The following is an 18440-nucleotide window of genomic DNA, read 5'->3' as shown; positions in this document are numbered from 1 at the left end:
ACATGTGATGTGGGTGCCAACTTGGTCACCACTTGACAATTGCATCATAATTCCTTTTCACACCTTTTGCCATGTGTATACCTTGTACTATATCACAACTCCATGTTGTTTCATACACATTGGCACACACTACACATTATTGGGTTTCACACTTAAAAGTAAATGCAATGTTCATGATCTTATATTTGTTTGCCCCTAAGCACTATTTTCTAGGGTCAACTAATGATGTGTGTGTAGATATGGAGGACGTTTTTTTATAGTTACACAAAGAATCATGAGGCATTGTCCATAAGTGGTATCTTAGTTTTGTTTTCTATTTCATTATTTGTGTATCTTACTTTGTCATGCATGATTCATGTAATTTGATATGCACACTAGAGTGGGGGGAAAATATAAAGAATAAAAGAATATTAGTTGCAATGATATGTGGGGGTATAGGTATTGATATGAGGACAGGGATAACAATCAAATTGCTGCGAGTAAATGAACGAGGAGGCAACTATATCATACTCAAATATAGTCACCAAAAATTGTGGGTATAGTGATGGGGACATTGTCTATGTTCCTACAGTGAAGTTTGTTGGTGATCATGAATAGAAGTGTTAACTGAGCACTTTTACACTTTTGGTATTGTCATAGATGTAAAGTTGTATCTCAACTTGCCTTTTTTGGTGCACACAATTAACCCTAGCCCCACACCCATTAGCCAACTATCACTTGAATTCTGAGTGGTTTTGATCAATCATTCTTTACAATACTCTGTTACCCAAGATTATGCTACATGTGCAGCCATACTTTCTCTTTTTGAACTTTGAAATTCTTGCTCCTTAATACGACCTTTTCAAAATGTAATTGTTATTAGCTCGTGTGCTAATTAATTTGAGTTGAGTGACTTGGATGTTGTATATATAGAAAGTTCTAGGCAATTTGTTAGGATCGATTGAATGGAAATCTCTCATAGCATAAAGCATTTGCACTAGGGCACTACATTAGCATGATAACAACAATTATACTATAGGCACCGAATCATCTATTTGGTGTTTCTTTAGGTTTTGTACCATTGACAAAAGGGGATTGATTCCCATCAAGGAAGTTGACAATCTTCCCTCAGTCTTACAGTAGGCCATACTTGCTTTACAACACAACCCCTTAATTCAACAGCTCAATAACATATATCGAAGACAAGAGTGAAGCACAAAAGGCTGTACCAACATAAGACAAATTTGCAGTTTAAGGACCTGATTGCATAGCAGAAAAGTGTCCTGGACTAGATTGTGTGCGTAGTCCAGTCTTGTATTAGTCTAGAGTTTGTCATGAGCCCCATATGACATATCCAACATTAGTTTCTCAATTCAAGTTGGCAATCTTAACAAGGCTACAAATTTATCTTGTGTTTCTCTAAGTTTCTAAGACGTGGAGATGAGGTTTTGGGGATGACAAAATTTTTCCCAAATTTTGGAGATAGCAAGGGACCCGGCTATTAAATTAAGTTCAACAAACTGAAAGCAGCTGAAACTTTCAGGAAATACAATGTGCTTCATTTTGAATGATAATCCTCCACCTTTGAGGTTCTTAGTTTTTAGTTTTTCCTTAAAAGGTTGCCTTCTGTTATTTTTATGCATCAAGTGGAGCAGGCTGTTGAGTAATGAAAAAAGTGGATGTCCTCTCCAAGTCTGCAAGTCCTAGAGACATCTTGGATGTCACTCAGACTCTCATGGAGATGCATCCCCATGGAACATTGGATTTGACATATATTGACAACACCAAATCAACAATGATCTAAGCATTACTTTTTTTCAGTTGATCATTACATTCAGGCAGCTTTGTTAAATTAGGTCTGACTGCTACTTATTACCCTATCATTTATTTAGAATCTAAATTAATGATATGGTATGTTTTATTTCCCTACAACATGTAACCAAAATAAAGGCTTTGATTACCTTATTTTAAAAGAAGGCATATTCAAAGGTGCACATATATATTTTAAATTGTCTTTCTTGCATAAATAAAATTCTTCGTGTATGATCAGGAAAATTAGGTTTTCATTTAGGGGAAGTTTAAAAAAAGTTAAAGCATGTTCAAACCTGCATTTATTCAACAACAGTTGGCATACTTTTGCAACAGGTTTTAGAGGTTATTCAGAGCCCACTATTAGAATTTAATGGTAGTTAAACAGATTTGTAATGTTTCTCTCTAGCAATAACAACTTATAAATATGCTGCAAATTTATCAAGATCCTTTTTCAGTATGGTTAATTTTAAATTGAATGTTTGGGTTAATTGTTGTCTCCTTTCTCTTAATTGTTTCACTTAGTCTAATACCCATTTCTTCACATGTCAAGGTGTCACTTTATCCCATCAGATTCAGCTATTGTGAGAAGCAGCAAAAGGTTGAAGACACTCTTAACACCTTATACACACATACATGGTAACCTTTCCTTTATATGAGCATGGAGCACCGAGGCCAACATGTGCATTATAGCAATTTTGGTTTAGTTATTGTAGACTTGTTAGATAGTCTCAACAGAGAAAAATCATAATGTGGTTATGTCTTTATTTCACTATCTTGCATGTGGAGTATTATCATGGGTTGTGATAATACATCTTTGATCTAATGTAAAGTCTTGAGGTTGTATCTGTAATGTCCCCATGTGATGTTCCCATCAAATTGAAACACATACTCATACTGAGCAGCGACTTAAAATGGAAGAAGTTTCATTATTATATTTAAGTCAATCTTAAGGTGGCAAACGAGTTAATAGTTCACATAGCGAACCAGTGATCAGCAGTAAGAAATGGCGGAGGCTATTTATCAAAGAACTGAATATTTGATTGATAGAACATCAATTAGACAAATATGGTAGCGAATGAAGTATAAGACAGAATTGAAATATTGCATTAATCAATCGGTGCAATCAGCAAAATATACCAATGTCAAATATGCAGAAGTAACGCATCATTAAGCAAATAGGAAGACTTAGCCAAAATAGTATTGATCCAAGAAATTACCATTATTGCCGCCTAAGTAGAATCATAATCGCTACATATCCATCTATTATCACTTTAAAAGAATGAAGTAATAGTCTGAATCTGCAAGAGATCACAAATCATTTTGCAAGGAGTGGTTAAGTTATTAGTTAAGTCTAATCAAATTTTTATTCAAGAGGTGTGATTTGGAGATAAGGTTAATTTAATTAAGGAAGAGATGCAACCATTTGAGAGTCACAACCTTTACAAAAGGTACATGAAGGGTATTAAAGGCCTTGCAAATCATTTTGGGAACCATCAGATTTGTATTTACTGTCATTATATCCAATTTGGATTGCTCATTTGAGCATTTGCCCTCAAAGGCCAATCGGTTACATAGATCAAAGGTGATATTTAGAAACAGCACCAACCATTGCATACTCAGGTAAATCAGAAATGACAATCATTCCTTCATCGCCATAAGCGATAGTGTAAAAGACTTACAGCATATTGTCCTTGCTAAATCAGAAACGGTTATAAGCTGTTGTGAGATTACTTACAACATAGTTTGCAAACTCTGCAAGTACTCTCTGAGTTGCTGAGTACTCTCTATTTATTTTGCTCCATGAGTTTTGACAAGTTTAAATTGCAAGTTTTCATAGACACAAGAAAAACATGAATAAAAACGCCAACCTAGGTAAAACGTTGGTTAAAACATATTTTTCACATTTTTTTGGCTATAAAACCATGCATTTTCTCTTTTGAGATATCAATTTTCTATTTAATACATTTTGTAATTGAATTTTGCATAAAAATATGTTTTTTCAGAAATTTTAATTTTTAGTATTCTCTAAGTTGCCGAGTTTTTATTGAGATCAAAGAAACGAAACTCGGACTCGGCTCGGACTCGGCAAGGCCAAATCGGACTCGGACTCGGGACTCGGCGTCAGACTCGGCTCCAGACTCGGCGTCAGACTCGGGAAAGTGAAAAACTCAAAAAATTTAGAGATTTTTTAAGATTTAAAACTTGTTTCATGCACCCTTTATTGAATAAGACACAATAACATCATCAAACTTGGCTCATTTCATTACATAATACATACACAAGTATACATCTATGATCTATCACATAAGCATAAACGCAAATTGTAGCTGAAGGAAATAACAAACATAGATATATAAATATTGTCAAATGTATACAATATTACAAAACTCATGGAATAAAAAATCCATGTCATCATATGATCATCATCAAATGTTCCATACAAATAACAAAGGTAAATACATCTACAAGCCTATGGCGCAGAGGAGTCTGCACCCTCCGGCCCCGACGTCGGCTCCGATGAAGGCCCCGCCCCCCTACGAAGGCATCTAAGGTAGGTCATAGATGATTGGGCAGCCATAGCCGCTCCTCGTGACACCACGCCATGCTCACCAACATCAGGAACATCTGTGTCACTGTCACCATCTCTGTCACTATCACCATCTGCCTCTGAATCTCCTCTCTCTGCTCGTGCTCTCTGCTCCTCCTCTGCCATGGCTACAGCCTCAGCCTCTATATCTACCTGGTCGATCCAATCAATGTCATCATCACTAAAGACAGCCACAGGATCTGTCTCAATGGCCCACTCTGCCTCAGGATCAACCTCATCTAGAATGATAGGAGAGATGTCAGCTAATGCATTCTTTCTCATTCTCAGGCGGAGGTTATAGTGAACAAAGATAAGATCATTCATCTTCTCCACGGATAATCTATTGCGCCTCTTGGAGTGTATGTGCTCAAACATACTCCAATTGCGCTCACAACCAGATGCACTGCATGGTTGGCTCAAGATGCGAATGGCCAACTTCTGAAGATTTGGTGTCGTTGGGCCAAAAAAGTTCCACCAATTATCTGAGTTTGAAATGAGAAAAATAAATAAAATCAGTCTCTCATAAACTCATTTAACAATATACAATAAAACTAAAATTAAGCCTTACAATTTATTTTTACCTGGCATCATAGTTGTCCTACTTTCTTTGGCGATAGGACGAGAAAAGGTCTCCCCTTGTGCATTTGAGAACAACTGTAGCTCTCGCATAAGATCTGACTGAGTACAACCAATAGGTGCCATCTTCTCCATGACTGAGTATAGCCCATCAAGGACCTCCGCATCAGCCCTGAAAGTAGGGCTAAAATGGAATGCCGGATTCAAATAATAGGCTGCTGCATGGATGGGCCTATGAAGCTGATGATGCCATCTCTTATCAATGATCTGCCAAATGGGACCATACTTGCTCTCATCTCCTGCATAGATAGATTTGATGCCCTCTTTCACCCTATCCATGCCCTCATATATGTAGCCCATTGCGGGCTTTTCTCCATCCGCAACTCGCAACAAAACCACCAAGGGCTTAACAAACTGTAAAATTGAAAATATTGTGTAATTTAAAACATGAGCAAATAAGAGAATATGATGAATAAGTTATAAAACAAAAAGTTAAATAAAAATTGTAGAATTTATAAAAAAATTACCTTCACTATCTCATCACAAGGGCTCCAAAAGCCTCGCTCATCAAAAATGCAGTCTGCCATATCTTTTTCTGCTGGGGTGGCAGCATAGGATGAGGAAGACCACTCCTCACCAACAATCATACGTCTCAAGGCCATCTTACAACGAAGCATGGACTGCAATGTGATGAAGTTTGTGGCAAATCTTGTGATTCCTGGACGAGCTAACTCCTTATGCTCTGTGTATTGTCTCATAAGAGCCAACACCCATGAATGATTATATACAAATTTGCACACATTTCTTGCCTTTTCTACACATGTCTTGACCCATGGAAGTTTTCCAATATCCTCTAACATGAGGTCAATGCAATGGGCGGCACATGGAGTCCAAACTATAGATGGGTGCCTCTCCATCAATAGTCTGCCTGCAACAACATAATTTGTTGCATTGTAATTAATGAGGTTACAAAATAGAAATTAATTTGCAAACAAAATTAGTTTGTAATCAAAAGTTTACCTGCAGCAACATAATTTGGTGCATTGTCAGTCACCACCTGTACCACGTTCTCTTCACCCACCTCATTAATCACCTCCTCTATCTGCTCACATAGGTAGGTGGCATTCTTGCAATGGGCGGAGGCATCAATAGACTTGATGAAAACGGTGCCCCCTGAAATAAAAAAATAAAGCAAGATCAATGATCATTCAATAAATCATTAAATGAAAAATAAAAAATTAATGCCTAAATGAAACTAAAATTAATCAATCACCTGCGGAAGAAACAAGAAAATTAAGGAGAGTTCTATTTCTCCTGTCTGTCCAACCATCAGTCATGATGGTGCAACCTTTAGTGCTCCATATTTGGTGTTGATCACCCAATTCTTTCTTCACATCATTCACCAATTCAGTCAAAATGGGTCCGCTCAAATCAAACTCAGAAGGGGCTTTGAACCCCGCCCCACAAATGGTAAGGGCATCAACCATTTCTTGCCAATAAGGTGACCTGTCACAAATAATTTTAATGAGATAAGTATGTACTATGTATAATGAACTATATACAACAAAAATTAATACGAACAATCAAATTATAAAAATTAAAACAATCAAACATAAAACATTTACCTGGCTGTGAAGAATGGAATACTGCCATAGATCCAAAATCTGCCAACTGCCATTTTAGCAGCATCATGGACCTCCTTGTTCCAACCCATGCTCTCAAGTGACTGTTGGGACCCAGGAGTAGTGCGAGGTGCAAAAAAGGTATCCAACCTAGATTTACGAATCCTAGGTCCAATGCTAACATTCCCACTACCACTGCCAGTGCTAGGAACATGAGAAGGGGCAGAGGCACTGGCACTAGCACTGGCACTTATAGAAGCAGAACCGGAAGCATGAGTAGTAGCAAAATGAGTGGGACGATATGAAGGTAAGGAAGAAGGCCCTCCAACACAACCTAATTGTGTCCCTGTTCCTAAAGGTGCATGTCTCCCAATGACTGTGAGATCCTCTTTTTCTTTCCTTTTCCTTTCAATTTCTTCAACCATTACATAGCAATCACGTACGGCCTCAGTGACTGCTTTTGTGCATGGGTCGGCATCATGCCCACGCACACCAGCAATATGGTATTTCAATCTATATATGCCTCCATGGAATATTGTTTTGCAAAATATACACTTTGTTTGCCCTTTTCTTTGCCCTGGAAAATCCTCATGATATTTCCAAGCAGGGTCCTTTCTAATGGGAGGTCTAGAAGAGGACATTGTATGATTGTTTTGTGAAACTTGAGGCAAATAAGAATGTGAAGGTTGCTGCAATAAAACATTAAAAATGCAAAAATAAATTAAGACATTCATTCTATGTTGTGCATTCATAATTTCATTCTCATTGAACATTTTTTTCAAAAAAGCTAAAGTAGGGTAACTAGGGTTTGCAATTTTATTTTTTTTAAATTGTAGGGTTTGTCAAACCCTACTTTAAAAAAAATAAAATTACGAACCCTGGGCTTACATAGTAACATAGAAAAGATTTTGGAATAAAATGTAAAACTTTCAAAAAAAAAAGAATAGAAAAATGAATTTTTGCATATAAGAAACAAAAAAATCTCAAAAAAACAATGTTACCAACTTACCTCTTAGAACTCTTGAAGAAAATTGAAGAAATTGAAGAAATCTTCCTTGCTGGTTTTTCTTCAATGCACCCTTGTTATTCTTTTTATCTCACTTTACTCCTCCTATTTTTGCAAATGAATGAAATGAAAGTCACTTTTAGGTATAAAACAAAAATAACACAAAAAAAAAGAGTCAAAAAAACCATTTAAAATTGTTTTTTTTTTAACTTATCTTTCACATCGCCGCCGGCTGAGTCCCAGGCACGGGACTCGGTCAAACTCGCCAAACTCGCCAAACTTGGCGAGTCTGGCGAGTCTGGCGCCTGGACTCGGCCGAGTCTGAGTCCGAGTCCCCAGGACTCGGCGAGGGTGACTCGCACTCGGACTCGCCGAGTCCAGGCGAGTTTAGGCGATTTTCGTTTCTCTGATTGAGATTTTGTCGAGTCTTTGCCAAGTAAATTTTTTTAGGCTTGTTGAGTACTCTACGAGTCTGAGTTGGCAAACTATGACTTACAAGTACAACATAAGTTACATCGACATATCAGGAAGAGCGAAGTGAATCATATCATATTGAAGACCGGAATATAGCAGAGATCAATCATTGCATAATCACCCCAATTCTATATCAGAGAAAGCAAGATTTCTCTATCTCAGATTTGAATACCAAAGTTATTCATTTTATTCCATCATTCTTGAATTACATAGTGCATATTTGATATGGTGTATGTTCAGAATTAATATATGATCAACAATTGTCATACTTTCATTGGTATGCATTATCAACATCATAAGATTGATAAGAAGGTATAAAAAGAAGTCTCTTACAATTGATTTTTGAGTTAATTGCCCCAAATTCTTAAGAACTAACATAAGGGGACATTACACCCCATTTTTACGCTATCCTGTTCTGCGAATGTTAGCTAGTTTGCAAGGTTTCTCGTAGGCTTCTTGATGCACTAGGAGGGTTCCAACATTCTTGGTGAGCTCAATTCTTAGTTTTGGGGTTTTGTTAGTTGATGCTATTTATGGTAAGTTCTTGCATGGCACCGATTTTTTGGGGTTTGTTCTCTTTGGTCCTTGGGGAACATTGCTATTTATAGTAAGTGGTTGCATGGCATTGATCTTTTTGGGTTTTCTCTCTTTGGTCCTTGTACAACACTGCTATTTATAGTAAGTGGTGGCTTGGCATCGATCTTTTTTGTTTTTTTTGGGTTTGTTCTCTTTGGTCCTCGGGGAACACTACTATTTATAATAAGTGCTTGCATGGGATTGAGTTTTCTGAGTTTGTTCTCTTTGGTCCTCAAAGAACACTATTATTTATAATTTTATAGTATTTTCTCATGTCGACATTAGTTATTATTTGTCATCTTCGATTGTTTCCAACATGTTCGATTCCCAATTTTAGTGCCTTGGTGAGTTCTAAGGTTGGATGAATAATATTTAATTGATTTCACTTAATTACTTTTTATAAAGTGACTTTATCTTTATAGCTTAAGTGAAAAAAGTGTTCATGTTGTTACCCCTAAGGCTATGCCTAGGGAAGGGGGGCCGACTTAAGTTGTTTTAAAAAACATATTATATGGCCCCATAGCTAAGTGGATGCCAAGATGAAGGGAAAAATAAAAAATAATTTATTGAAGTTGCCACCAAAAGGGGACATCAAGCTTGTGGGAGGAAATAATGAAATATTAAAAAGGTAAAAGTTTATTATTTTTATTGATAGAGTTGCCCTACCTTTTCCTTATAACTTTATAAAATAGAGTTTTGGCTCTCATTTTGATATAATGATTCCACAACTTAAGAAGGAGATGTTGTTGGAATAAGCTCTGAGAGTTCTTCTTTTGCTGGTTGAGAATGAAAACCCTCTACAGTGTTGTTGGTTTCAGTGGTGAAATATCCACCCTAGCTGGTTGGTGTGTTTAGTTTCAGTTTTATAGTGGTTTTGGCTTGTGTTAAAGATATGGGTTTGGAAATAATGAAAGTCTTTGAGGTTTTCTTGTGTGGGTATTCAGTTTTTGGTGTAGTGTGCTCATTTTGAGAGTGCTGTTCAAGTTTGGCAGTGTTTGGATGATTTTTCAGTGTGCTGTTCATCATTTTCAGAAATACAGGAATCCATGTTTATGCTCATAGCTCATTGGGTGAAAAGGATATCATTCTGGGTATTTTCTCTTCGATTTTCTTACTGCTGGGCACCCCATTTCAAGGTATCACATGCTCATTTTGATGAAGGATTGATTTATTGTTTCAAATCACCCTCAGAGGGATTAGCGCCACTTTCCTTGCTTGGCATGTGAGAGATTGAGTGGGACAAATCTGCATTTTGGGACTGGTTAATGCACAAGATTTCTGTTTGGTTTGCAGCTGGAAAAAACAAGTTTATGATGTGAAGTCTAGTGGGAATGATGCCTATATCAATGAAGACTGATTTGGTGAAAGTTGATAAACATTTCCAGAAATCCTATTTTCAGGTCTGCACTTATATCCATATCATTTCAGATTCAATGAATGAAGTTTGTGAAGTTTTCGATAGTGAACTTGATTATATGCTTCTTGTTCAATTTATCTTTCAATTTATTGCATACTATGTCCAATCTTATTGGAAAGTGAAATCTGAAACAAGCAATCAGAAAACATTGAACACTTAATTCCCAAACACTGGCAAAACATTTCAAAACAAAATCAGGGGCGAACATTTTAGTATCAATATGAATATATACTAGCAAGCACACTTATTGTGCAATGGGCATGTCAATAGGTATTTGTAATGAGCATCTCTTAATTAAACAAAATATTTTGTGGTAATGAATGCCATTGCACACTCTATATTAGTGTTACGAGACTAAGAATTGGCTCAGACTTGGCAAGCTGATTTTTGACTTTGACTTGAAAAAAAACAGGAGATATAGATATTAAAGATTTAAAGCTTTTATCATGCACCCTTCAATAAATAAAATTTAAAGACAGTAAATGAATCAAATAGAAGCTACTTTGATCATATACACAAGTATACATTGATTACATGAACACACATTTAGATTTTAGCTAAAGATAACATTTTAAATATATAAATATTACAAAGTGTTTTAGGTATACAAAACTCATGGATTATGACATCCATGTCATCAATTTAGTCTTGAACTATACTAGAGAGGAGATTGTATTGCTTAGCCTAGTATCACTAGTTCTATGTAGAGTCGTGTGCTTGTATCTCAGATAAGCTTACAAATGCTGCTACAACCCTAGGAGCATTACTTAGGATACGGATTGACTCAAAAAATCAAAAGTATAGATGCAATTCAAGTGCTTGGGATTTAATTCCAAAAAAGTTGAAAGAACAAAATTATGTTGCTTTCCCCCGTTAATGGGGTTGGAAGAGTTGACTTTTCAAATCTCAGGAAAGAAGCACAGTGGAAATCTGCTCGTGCAAGTTGGTTTAATATGAGTTTTGACAGTGTCAACGGAAAATCCAGGAGCATTTGGAGTAGGATGTATTGTAAGAAACAAAGAAGGTAATTAATTTGTGTGGCTTCAAAGAGACTTAAAGAGAGGACCAGTAATGAAGTTGAAGTACTCATTCTTGGGCTACAAAATGTACTGTTTACAGCTGCAAAAAACTCAACAAAAAGGCAACTAATTGATAATCGTTAATGTAGTAAAGACGAGAAAGTCTCCAAAGAAATTCACTAACTCCCTCCAACAGCTTTGGCCTCTCTTGGATTTGTTGGAATGCCATACCATCAAACATGTTTACAAGGAGATCAATGAAGAAGTTTATATACTTGATAATTGTGTATAAGGCATGATTGAAGAGAGCATTATAGATTCTAAGTCCAATCCTCACTCAAAGCTAAAACTCAAAATTTAGAGAGCCATTGAGATTTTGGGATGAAGAGTGAGCTCTACTTGTCATTTAAATGAAAAATGTCTCGTGCTAAGTTTAGAAAATCTCTTGATTGTGGGTTATAGATGAAGCCAAATAGCAGAGAGAATAATGTTGGTAAGGAATGCTTTCACCCATATATTGAGATACTTGTCCCTCAAAGAAGTCGAATCCTTGTTTTTATTGAGCAGAGTAATGATTGCAACTATGAGTTAGTTAATGGATAGTGACAAATGGTCTTTCGTGGGTGGCCTTACCTAGAGAAGGTTGAAGAGAGTGTTTAAGATACGGAGTGGTTTGCTCCTTTATGCAGTAGTTGGTGTCGGGAGAGAAATTTATGGTCTTAGACGATCACTATATGGTTAACACAAACATTTCATCAATGTTTGTAGTAGTGTTGGATCTTGGAGAAGCTAAAACGTTTATAAAGAAAATGGCTGACACTTTGATTAAGAATTAATTCCTGGGTGGCATTGATGACGTCATTTTGTGGCAGTTTATGGAACAAGGATGCTGTCATTGGTGGGATGATGCAGGTGAATGGTGGTGTGGTTAGTGGGTAGTGGAGACCATTTATGGTCATGGGCTTGCCACAAAATGAATAACATGATTTAGCATGCTTATCTCATACAATTCTGATGATGAGGTAGAAATGTGAATTTTTGACATGGTGTCTTATTGTTAGCTGTTTCCACTTAATGCTACTAATATGTTTAAAGATAAAACATGATAATAAGCTACTAGGAAACAAAATATAGTACAATAGCTTTTAGTGGTTTTTGTTAGTAGCCCCTTGTTCATCACTTTGATCTTGGTGTAATGTCCCCTTCTAAGATTTCTTCTATATTCACAATCTAATGATTATACTTATGATTTTTGGGGTATTGATTGAAATGTCTAGCAGATTTATTGTTATGCAATACTATAATTAAAGAGGACTTAATTCGAGAAATTTGTATGAATTTGGAATGAGAGGATAAAACCTTCTTATCTGATATAACATTCAATATGCAATGGATCTAAGCTCATTGGGATTTATGACTATATTGGCGTTACAAATATGTAGTTTCAGATCTTTATCTAGTAAGATCTCTGTCTCTGCTATGCCTTTATGATAATGCAAATTGATTGGGTCGTGAATCTGATCTGAATTGTAATCTTCTGTTGCTTCTCCTGATATAGCCTTACAATTGTGCAGCCTTCATGCTGTTCCTGCTATAATATCCTTTGCACATGTGCCCTTTTACCTTGCAATCGGATGGATGATCACCTTCCTCTCACTCAGTTGATTGTTGGCTCGTGTGAGCACTTCAGATATACAAAAATATATGAAACAAACATTCGATTCTGATATCCCGATGATGTGTTTTGGATTGATTGCTGATTGCCTTCTTGTTGGTTCGATCCTAATTGAATTGGTCTCCCTTTGATATGATTGTCTAATTTGATTAGCTGACTGCAGGTTGTAGATTCCAATGATGCTCATCCCTGATCATTGCTGGTTTCTTCTAATAGATGTAGATGGAATTCTCTTACTTGTTCTATGATCTCTTTATTTGCTCGGTATTGTTTTCTCCTTATGAAGGGATCGATGTTCCTTAAAAGCTGGTTCCTTTTTCCCCTCTCTTCCATCATAGTCTTCCCTTTTATATTTTAACATCTCATGGAGGGAGACATCTTTTGAGAGTTGCTGTTCTTTGGACGTGCCCTTTCAGAACTAATTGCTGCCTTTGTTTGCTAACATAATCGTACCTTCTATGGTTTTACCTTTCTAGATAATCTTAAGTGCTTAATCACTGTTAGTGTTTACTAGCCTCCTTCATTTTATCTGTCTTAATGAATATCATATATTTTTTACTTGTTTATTAATTTATATTATTATTATTATTTTTTATACTTTAATTTTATTATTATTTATTATCCAGTCTTAGTTTGGGAATGGGACATTACACTTGGTTTTTGTTACAACACATAATAGTTGAGTCAATGTTTTTTTTTTGGCTAAATATATGACAATGGGAGCAGTCCCCAAGGCCATGGTTTACTTATAAAAAAATAAGTTGTTTTTCCATCTCGTATGGCCTAAAATAATTTTTCATTTTTTATTCTTTTGAAAACTAGAGCAGGGGTTGAGGGGTAGCACTCCTCACTTGTCACGATATAGGGTGGAGTTGAGGGGTTTATCCCCCCCACCAAGCCCAAATTGAAGCCTTTGAGACCACACAGACCTTCATGGTGCATGCCATTTTTCTTAATTTTATTGCTTTTAACCAATCTCCAAGAGTCCTCCAAAAACTTTAAAAGACTCTTGACTTTCACATTTTTAGGTTTGAATGTTTTCCAACTTATTTTATTTGATTTTTTTATTAATTTTTATATTTGAATTGGCCAAGTCTCTATCATTGGGTTCAGTGAGTTTGACCAGACTTGTTGAGTACCTAGGTCTTGAGTCCTTGAGCCTTGGTTTGCTCTACCCACCTTAGGACTTGTTGAGTCTAGGCAAGCCCTAGTGAGTCTTGTAACAGTGCTAGTCTGCTAGACTTGTTGGGTATTCAGGTATTGAGTCCTTGGGGCTCAGTTTTATTTATTGCCTTGAGACTCATTGAGTCTAGGCGAGTCCTGGCAAATCTTGTAACACCATTCTATGTGTTGTGAGGAGCTAGAGTACATTTCTGATTAAACTGTCTTTGATTATTTGTAGCTGTGAGAAGTTATTAACAAATGTAGATTTGTTCCATCTGTTTATTTGCTGCCTCACATGGTTTATCTTTTTTACCAAATTATAAATTTTTAATCCATGTATAATGGGGGCTGATTGTAACACAGGGCCATTGTTATGCTGAAATCACAACGTGGTAACCAGATCTGTATAAATCTGAATACTGACTGCCTCCTTTGAATTAAGGGAAAGGAGATGAAGAGCAAGATAGGCCATTGATAAGATAGCATAGAATCATTGACTATGTTTTCCATGTAATATATCTGAATCATCCACGAGGAAGATTCTATCTTGCTTCTCAGCATTTGAGCCCCTTTTGGTGTTATAACCAAATTTAATGACCATAGGAGAAGTTCAGTTCCATCAAAGAATTAGTAATTCTAATTATTTTCAAAATATACAAACAATCCCTTTGAATCATATCTGCTTCTACAAGTGTTTGTTAAGCTACCACAATCACACGGACAAACATTGTAGATTATTCCTTCAGCTGGGCAATTAATACTTTGATTGATCGTATCAGATTTGACTTCTCTTTTCCCGCATTTCCATTTTTCAAAGTTGTATTTGAATCTTTGGATTAATTAGATTTGAATAGACATATATGCAAATCAGTCCAATAAATTTAAGCTTGGGTAGAGAGAGAGTATTAAATCCCCAATAACAGCTCCAAAAATATTTAATTTTGGTTCAAAATAATCCCCAAACATTGATTAGATTCAACTTTTACGTACCCAAATGTAAATACATCCCAGTTTTGTTTTTTGTGTTGCAATAAGAAAATGATAACATGAACTTATATTTATGAAAACATACTACTGTTATTAAACTGATATCAAAATCAGCATACATTCATCTTCTGTTGCAGCTAAACATGATAGAAATTCAAAGCCATATAACAATGCACTGAATAGATAATGTTTTCCAAATAACCATAATGAGAAATACCATGAAATCAGAAATAGACATGAATGTTACAGATCTTAAACATCAAAAAGCACAAGCTACAGGTCTTCTGTAAACAACTTGTTTGATAATGCAGCTGTAAATGACTTCAGAGATAAGTCCTTGTTGCTCATATGACATCCAAACCACTGTAGAAAGATGCATCCACCATTCCAGCTTCATTTAACACTACTTGAACAACTAAGAGATGAAGAAACACTCACCAAAGCAATTCAAACAGCAACATTTAGATTTCTGAGTGCTAGTTCTAACTGCAAAGCACCTTCACAACCCATTCAAACCCTTGCTATCCCAAAAATCCCATCAGCAAACCCTTCCAATAAAATAATAACAGCAAAAACCCCGTGTAAAGACTCCAATCTGATGGCCTAGCAAAGGTAGAAATAACAAAGATTTTTAAACTTGTTCTAGCTTTTTTTTTAACGTAAAAAATGTGGTTCAACAACTAGGGCATTGCGTAAAACCGTCAGTTGCATGGTGAGTATAGAGAATACCTGAAACCCCTCCAAAATTACCACAAAATCTTTGCAAACAACACTGAAAAGAAAACCCACAAACTTGCAATCAAAACACCTTGAATATTTTCATTCTTTTTGAAACTTCGATCTACAACTGTGAAAGCAATTTGTTTCCTGAGGTAGATACACACCCAAACCAGCTAGGGGGGATCTTTCACTACCAAAATTAGTGCTTTGTTGAAGGTTTTCGTCCTCAATCAACTTTGGAACAACTTCTTTGTTCATTCTAGTAGCATCGTGTGATGTGTGCAAACCTTGGTTGAAGAAATGAGAGCCAACATTCCAATTTATAGAGTTTGAAGGGAATTAAGGCACTTTAAAATTCAAATATATTATTTTCCCTCTAAAAGCTCTCAATTGTTTTAAAAGACAACTTAAGTTTCCCCACCACATAACCTAGATGTCCAACTTTGGGGTTCAAAACATAACACTTAAAAAGTGAATAATTAAATTCCACTTTATTATTTTAATGCGAATATTAAAATAATATCCATCACCTTATAGAAACTCTCCAAGACACCAGAAACATAAAGTCGATCATGTCGAAACATAATTGATGCTGAAAGATGATTACTGGTGCCAATACAAGTACTTATTATAAATAGCTGCGTTCCCTTAGAATTGAGAACAAACCCAAAAAACCCTTGAAAGATTGGTACTAGATGATCCCTTACTATGAATAGCAGTGTTTTGTGAGGATTGAGGATAACAAACCCAGAAAAACCCCAAAAAATTGCTTATAAATGAGCACTTACTATAAATAGGGTGTTCTCCGAGGATTGAGGAGAACAAACCCAAAAAAACCCAGAAAGATAAAAAAAAACCCAAAAATGCTACAAAGAGCATTGTCAACAACTGACACCCAAACTGTTGTTAGATACCAAAAAATGTAACTTGAGCTCTCCAAGAACATTAAAACACTTCACACACACCTAGGAACTTAAGGAAAACCACGAAAATTGGCCAACGCTTGCAAAACAAAATGGCATAAAAATGGGGACATTACACCAAATTTGTTTTGATCCATAATAATATTAAATAAAAACTATTTCAGAATGTTGCATTGTTTACTTCTCTTTGATCTGGTTAAATGACCTACTTTATCCTTTTTCAAACTTTTCTTTGTTTTTAGGGTTTCCAATGTTTCTGCAGCCTTAGCTTAGCAATACAAATTCACCTTGTTAAGGGTAGAGTTCATAATTTGGAGTGGGTTTGTAGCTCACAAGAGAAGTGTTCATTCAATTCATATTCTCAAAGCATTTTTACTCAGATAATGGGCATCAAATTTTATTTGCATTTAAACCTTAATGGCGAGCTAATAGGGTAACACTGTGGTAAACAATGCATTTGTGGCAATCTTATGTATTGGTGATTGTTGATAAAATATAAATTAATGGATCATGCTACATTCCACTCCGATAGTGTTTTGACAATTTGCAAAGGAGTGGGAATTTTGATGTAAATAAATTAGTGGCTACAAGTTGTCCATGTGTTCATATATTCCAACTAGATCTTTCTTATTATTTTTACTTTATCTATTAAACTTTTTCAACGATTGCGATTATGATTTGTTGCTTACAAGATCAATGGTGTTGGCGAAATGGCTAATGGACAAAGTGTAGGGTAATTCATTTTTCCATTCTACCAAAATTTGCTAGATTATGATATGTCCTTAAATTGTCCTTAGTTAAGCTCCTAGTTAGTGAGGCAATTGGAAATTCGACAATCACAGTACATCTGATTAATCCTAACTATAATTGTTAGAATACATTGCTTTAAATTAGTCAAGTGCCATGAATATTCAATAGCTTGGTTAATCTAAGATTAATGTCTATGGCCTCCTTTCACTATTTTGTCTTGCTCATGACATGTACCACTAAACTACCATTCATCTATTGAGTAAAAGTTGGATGTGCCAAATAGAGTTAATTCTTTTAAGTACACATGGTGGCGTTTGGCTTGTTCCTTTATAGTGCGGGGGCCTACATGAGTACTCATGCATACTTTCTCAATAAATAAAATCATGATTCATTGGCCCAAATGGACATAATAGTCTTCTTGCACCTTCTAAACTAATACCTTGACTATTCAAAGGTGATAGGATCCTACAATTCATTTTGATAAGGGACAGATTAATAGCTAGGGCTTAAATGGGGGAACCAAAGATACCCTGAGGGCCATAGTTGTTTCACCAAAGGTAACTATTATCACAAAAGCTCGCACCGTTGCTGAGCTATCAACTCAGCAACTTTGTGAAACATGGAAACAACCCCGAAGTGTGGGACCTTGCGCAAGGGGGTTGAATCTCCAGAGAAGGCCGACTTCCTTCTCAATCCGATGCAGGTGTTCAACCAACTCAACACTTCACAACTTACTCCTAAGCCTATCCTAACAATTTGTAGAGGTAAAAGGAAGAGAGAATGCTTGAAATAAAAGAGGTGATGCACCAAGATAAGAGATTGTTTCTCTCCCTACCGAAATGGCACAAGGAACTAACTGAAAAATCCAAGAGATGCACAACTTCAATTGCATAAATGACCCAAATGCATGTATGGAGGTTAGAGTTTGCTAAGTGTCAAGAGGGGAGAAGGATTCCCACAAGTCACACTCAGAAAACAAGTTAACACAACATATATGGAGAGAACAGCCACAAGACATACACCTACAATGAAGGTAAAAAAGCATACACATCATACATAGGTTAGAAGGAGGCAAGAATGGTGATTTTCAATTAATCATAAGGCCTGTAGCGTCGTAAATTGTACGCACTTGCTAGGGTGGTACAATTTCACA

General features: G+C 36.0%; 2 protein-coding genes across 8 annotated transcripts in view; one reads left to right on the top strand and one right to left on the bottom strand.

The window, feature by feature from the left end:
* The window catches only part of LOC131029545 (pentatricopeptide repeat-containing protein At5g16640, mitochondrial), a 107531-nt gene that overhangs the window by 47899 nt on the left and 41192 nt on the right, over window positions 1–18440 (top strand). The window contains exons 2-4 of one of the 6 annotated variants that reach the window (XM_057960053.2): window positions 2342–2427; window positions 9665–9768; window positions 9926–10032. The gene's annotated coding sequence lies outside the window, so the exon portion shown is untranslated. Of the gene's footprint in view, window positions 1–2341; window positions 2428–9664; window positions 10033–18440 lie in introns of all 6 variants that reach the window. The other 5 variants (XM_059221536.1, XM_059221535.1, XM_057960054.2 and 2 more) reach the window with 5 other exon arrangements.
* LOC131061448 (uncharacterized) lies at window positions 4129–7787 on the bottom strand. Of its 2 annotated transcripts, XM_059221533.1 has the most exons (7): window positions 7586–7787; window positions 6580–7265; window positions 6228–6460; window positions 5975–6127; window positions 5482–5882; window positions 4960–5368; window positions 4129–4860 (listed from the first exon to the last, which is right to left on the bottom strand). In XM_059221533.1, the coding sequence occupies exons 2-7, from the start codon at window positions 7215–7217 to the stop codon at window positions 4262–4264; spliced, it is 2433 nt and encodes an 810-aa protein (XP_059077516.1). In that variant the 5' UTR covers window positions 7218–7265; window positions 7586–7787; the 3' UTR covers window positions 4129–4261. The 2 variants fall into 2 exon arrangements, with proteins under 2 accessions (XP_059077516.1, XP_057851126.2); XM_057995143.2 differs by lacking the exon at window positions 7586–7787 and having other exon boundaries at window positions 6580–7274.

Source organism: Cryptomeria japonica, chromosome 5 (genome assembly GCF_030272615.1).
Source record: "Cryptomeria japonica chromosome 5, Sugi_1.0, whole genome shotgun sequence".
NCBI classification, from domain to species: domain Eukaryota; kingdom Viridiplantae; phylum Streptophyta; class Pinopsida; order Cupressales; family Cupressaceae; genus Cryptomeria; species Cryptomeria japonica.
Note: the sequence above shows the minus strand (reverse complement) of the source record. Positions and strands in the feature narration are given on the sequence as shown.

Bases quoted from the DNA above. Each gene is read 5' to 3' on its own strand.
- LOC131061448 (XM_059221533.1), bottom strand. From the start codon at position 7,217: ATGTCCTCTTCTAGACCTCCCATTAGAAAGGACCCTGCTTGGAAATAT. The intron at 6,461-6,579 runs GTAAATGTTTTA...TATTTGTGACAG, and splicing joins ATTCCATTCTTCACAGCCAG to GTCACCTTATTGGCAAGAAA. The intron at 5,369-5,481 runs GTAATTTTTTTA...TCAATTTTACAG, and splicing joins CTTGTGATGAGATAGTGAAG to TTTGTTAAGCCCTTGGTGGT.